We start from the raw sequence: 5,000 nt of genomic DNA on the forward strand, positions 1-5,000 counted from the left end.
ACTCTCAGAGCATTTAATGTCTTTTTGTCATTGGAGCAGTGCTTCTGTAGCCCCTCCTCGAGAGCGCTGCTGTACTTCCTGTACGCGGATGATGATGATGATCGGTTTATGTTAATTACATAAGCAAAACGTAAATGATTCGCGGGAAAAGGTGAAAAAATGGCGACGTTCACTGACTGCATTTCTGCGCCTCTGGAGCTGTAAAAACATCAGAAACTCTCTTACACATCGCGAATGGGATTTCGGGCTACCAGAGGAGGAATATCTGCACTTTTGGCGCGTTTTACCCGCGGGATTGGAGAGAAATCAAAGCGGTAATCTCACCGAGAGATGTGTTCGAATGTTACCCGATTCAAAATCTGCAGCATTGTAGTGCGTAACACTCACAGCTGCATTGATCTGACCAACTTAATCATGCATACGAAAGAGTAAGAGTGTGTTATGTGCATGTTATGTTTGATTACAGCCAGCGTGACAACTTGTCTGAGTCCCTGAGAGAAGTTTTGGTAGTGCGCAAGTTTTCCAGCATGCCCTGATGATGTTGCATGTCTTCAGATGGGGAGGGAGTCCGTGCAAAGATTCGTAGTGGCTATGATTTATTTAAGCAACTGAACTGATAGTCTCTTGAGAAGTGGGCATGGCTGTAAAGTAACTTTTCATGCAGGCGTGCATGCTTTTACAGTCGATACAATAGTTTTCTATCTTAGTTTCTGTCAGGCAGGGAAAAAAGCACGCATGTCTTATTCTGTTAGTTTGAGTTACGGTTGAAAGTCGTGTGATTCTCTGCCGCCTGGTTTCGATTCATTTGAATATTTCTATAAGGGGTCTCATGCATGGTAGTAGAAGAAAACTGGCCGAAAAGTTCACATCCTGACGATGAGTCAACCAGTTGTTTCTCTGCTCCCTTTTTAACTCATCAGGGTTGAGATTGAGTCAGGCAATATTCCCCATGTGCACTGTTGTGGTTGGACGAATCTATTTGCAGTTCTACTGAATTCCTGCGGGGTTGTCAAAACCATCATGCACATACAGTACATACTTGCTTACCTGGATCACACAGTGATTCCCAACCTGGCACTTGATAGGTTCAACTTAGTTAAAACTACGAAACATTTAAGCCTATAAACCTCTACAAATTAATAGATAAATGACATAGGGAATAATAATTAATCTCATCATTTTCACAAAATAACAATTTGACCGTTTTTGCAAGAAGAAAAAAAACCTAAAATGTGTGTAATGTGTACAGCTTTTATAAATGTGTTTGTGTGACACTCATACTATAATCTATTTGATACTTGCACAGTTTGGATTGTTTGTGTGTTGATTCAAATCAGTGATTTGAATCTTTTGAATCAGTTCACCTAAAAGATTTGTTCACAGACTTGACTCACTGAGATTGCTCGTTACGCCACTAGGTGGAGACAAGTTTTTATATATTCTAAGCGAGGCTTTGAATCACTCAACTCAACCGAACACTGAATCGTTTACAAATCTCGTTTAAAAATTCATGTCTACAAAATCTATTATATATGGAAGCCCATTTCCACCACTGAATAAAAAATGAAAAAAGGTAATTGCAACTTTTTACCTCACAATTCTGACTTTTTTCTCACAGTTGCGAATTGCGTGATACAAACTTGTAATTCTGACTTTTTTCTAAGAATTTTAATATAAACTTGAATTTGAAAGTCTGAACTGCGGGATATAAACAGGTAATTCTGATTTTTGTTTTCAGAATTGCGTGATATAATTTTGCTATTGTGTTATAAAGTCCAAATTGTGAGATACAAAGTCACAATTGCGAGATATAATCTCACTTCTGACTTATCTCAGAACGTAAACTAATGACTTGTTTCTCAGAATTGCATTTATATCTCGCAATTCTGACTTTTTTTTTTAGAATTGTTAGATAAACTCACAATTGCAAGTTATAAATTCCGGTTTTGAGGGGAGATTTTCTCAGAATTGCAAGTTTATATCTCATAATTCGGATTTGACTCGCAATTGTGTGTTCTGAAGTCAGAAGTGCAATATAAACATGCAATTCCGAGGGTAAAAAAAGTAAATTTCAAGATACAAATTTTAATTAATTTTTTTTGTTTGTATCTCGCAATTGTTAATTTCTTCTTAAATGACAGCATATAAAAATAAACAATTATATATTGCATATTCCATGTTTTATCAAGCCATCAAAGCCTAAATTAAGAGATTTTAATTATTTTTTTATTTTTTTATTTTTTTTAAAAGAACCTTAATTGTGTTGTAGTCTGTAACTTGTTAGCAAATATGTTTTTTGAAAACACCTTATTTTGAGATGTTTCATTCAGTGCAGCTTCAAATGGCATGCTTACTTGAAACACTGAGGGCTCTATCATGCCCCTGGCTCAATGCGGCGCCAGTGTGACGGAAGTGTTTATTGCTAGTTTCAGCCCGATGCAGTTATCATTTTCATGTCCTACGCCACGTTGTTTAAATAGCAAATGCATTTGCGCCATTTGTGCACCCATGGACTTTCTGGTCTGAAGACGAGGTGTGTTCAGGCGCATTGTTGGCGCATTGCTATTTTGAGGCAACTGAAATAGACTGAAACCTGGTCTAAATGGCGCAAATTTGTTTTTGTTATTTAAAGAGCGCATTAGTAATATGTGCCAATAGGCAGGTGCACAATGCACATACACTCTGCTTATTACACACACAGGGACGCGCAGCAGCACACAAACATGCCAAATGAAAGGATTACAATGTAAAAGATTATTATTGTGTACATAAATGTAAAAAGGCCTACATGTCATAATGGATAGTCAGTCGCTTTCTTATGCGAGGTGTTTTTTTTGGTTTCACTTTCGCTTTCGAAAACGATCAGCAAGGAGGGGAGAGGATAAAGAGGATAGAAAGTAACACAGTAACTCATTTGAGCAGGTTCGGCCCATGAATTGCCCACCCTTGGCGCCGACCCTGCTCTCTGGAGAAGTGTTCCGTCTTTGTTCTAGAAAATTCCGCCATGTAAATAGCAAATCCGCCATGGCGTGAGCGCAACTGGCTCTTAAAGGGAATGGGAGATGAGACTCTGATTGGTTTAATGCACGTTACGCCCAAAACACACCCATGACTCATTAAGAGAATATGGACAACCCTTTTAGACCATGTTTATTCCTGTCCTTATAATAGCAAAAGTGAATTCGGACACACCCTAAGTGAACCCGCGCCATGCGTTTTAGACCATGCGCTTAAATCTTTAAAATAGGGCCCTGAATCGTTCAATGAAGGGGTGTGTCCCTACAGTAGGTCCAGCCAATCATATTGCTTCTTCACAGCTGTTACTCAAATGCTATTTGCTCATGCTGTAGTCAGTCCTTGAACATTATAATATTAGTTATTTTGTTAAATGGTATGATTATAATAAGAGTTAACATTACTGGTGGGTACTAGAGCATTGCTGAATGGGCTGTGTGAGACACTAATCTAGCGCATACTCCTATTTTTACTGTCACATTAAGAAATAGACAAAGCTGCATCTATCCCCTGTTTTGACTCCAATGGAGTTCACTGAGAACTAGATGGCTGTCATGTTTTTAAAGCTTTAATTATGCTAAATGATCCATGGCTTTAGATTGATGGTGCTCTGCATTTATGCTTACCGATTAATTGCGCATATAAATCCTTAACACCTTTTTCAAACCTGTAAATATCTTTTGGGGTAATTTAGATTTTAAAACAACTGGAAGAGAAATAGACAAACTTAGCAAGAGTCTTTACTTATAAATGCAACTGAACTGACCAATGGGCAAAACCCATTATTATATCAGTCTTTACCTTGGGTTCTATGGGAGTTTTTATATTAAGGTATGTGATCACTGAAGTTTCCATATTTTAGCCATTTCTACATAGAAAAACACCTAAAAAATTCCAAAAGAGTGTGATTGGATGACACATTATGCAAATAATTCCACTGGGAAACATCACGTGATAAACTCGGCGTGATCTACATATTATTTATGATTTGTTTGTTTTTACTTTGCTTACAGGAAGTTTAGGTGTGTCTGCAGTCAGCATGTTGGTATCGGCCTGTCGGGACGGATATCTGACAGTCGGGTCGGAACCTCTAGAATCCAAGCACCTGCTTCCCAAGAGAGAGAAAACCTGCAGCGACCAGGAAACTAACTTGACCGTGGGCCAGTACGTGCTGTGTCGCTGGTCTGACGGCCTTTACTACCTGGGCAAGATCCAGAGGGTGAGATACTGTAGAGGTTTATATACACCTGAACTGAACGCACAGAACATCTCTGTTTTTTTGCACACACTGTACTGTATATTCTCCTGGAACATGGCAACATAAAGTTGTTTTAGTGCTTGCAGCATTAAAGGAGTAGTTCACCCAAAAATGAAAATTTGCTGAAAATGTACTCCATCCAAGATGGAGATGAGTCTGTTTCTTCATCAGAACAGATTTGGAGAAATGTATCACTTACTCACTAATGGATCCTCTGCAGTGAATGGGTGCCGTCAGAATGAGAGTTCAAACAGCTGATAAAAACATTGTTATAATCCAGTTAGGAATCTACTAGGGTTGTGCCGATAGACAGTAGTATCGCGCAGTTGCTGACGCTTGCGAAAGAGCGCGATCACTTTCTTATGTGCGCTGTTTTTCCAGTTTTACTTTCACTTTTGAAATCGATCCCATTCAGCAAGGAGGAGAGGGGATGGAAATTAAATTGTTATTATGTTAAACACATATTAAGTCATATTGAAAACATTAGCCATATGCTGGTGTTGGTTCATTTGCTGGCAATGAAACTAAGTAAGTAAATAATGAAATAAATTAGCACAATAATATCGTATATCGGCGATCTCGCAGGCTGACGATAGGACGATATGAATATTGAGCATATCGCCTAACACTAGAATCTACACGACTCCAGTCCATCAATTACCAGGTGTTTGTAATAAACAAATCCATCAATAAGACATTTTAACTTCAAACTGTTGCTTCCAGCTAA

At 38.4% G+C, this 5,000-nt stretch overlaps 1 protein-coding gene across 2 annotated transcripts in view; it reads left to right on the forward strand.

Moving 5' to 3' along the window:
- The first annotated feature begins 93 nt into the window (after positions 1-93).
- phf19 (PHD finger protein 19) overlaps positions 94-5,000 on the forward strand; it is a 45,014-nt gene continuing 40,107 nt past the window's right edge. The window contains exons 1-2 of one of the 2 annotated variants that reach the window (XM_051118235.1): positions 94-314; positions 4,029-4,234. In XM_051118235.1, coding sequence (XP_050974192.1) covers positions 4,055-4,234 — 180 coding nt within the window. In that variant the 5' untranslated portion in view covers positions 94-314; positions 4,029-4,054. The remainder of the gene's footprint in view (positions 315-4,028; positions 4,235-5,000) is intronic. The other variant, XM_051118234.1, reaches the window with a different exon arrangement.

This window comes from Labeo rohita, chromosome 8 (genome assembly GCF_022985175.1).
Source record: "Labeo rohita strain BAU-BD-2019 chromosome 8, IGBB_LRoh.1.0, whole genome shotgun sequence".
Lineage (NCBI taxonomy): Eukaryota > Metazoa > Chordata > Actinopteri > Cypriniformes > Cyprinidae > Labeo > Labeo rohita.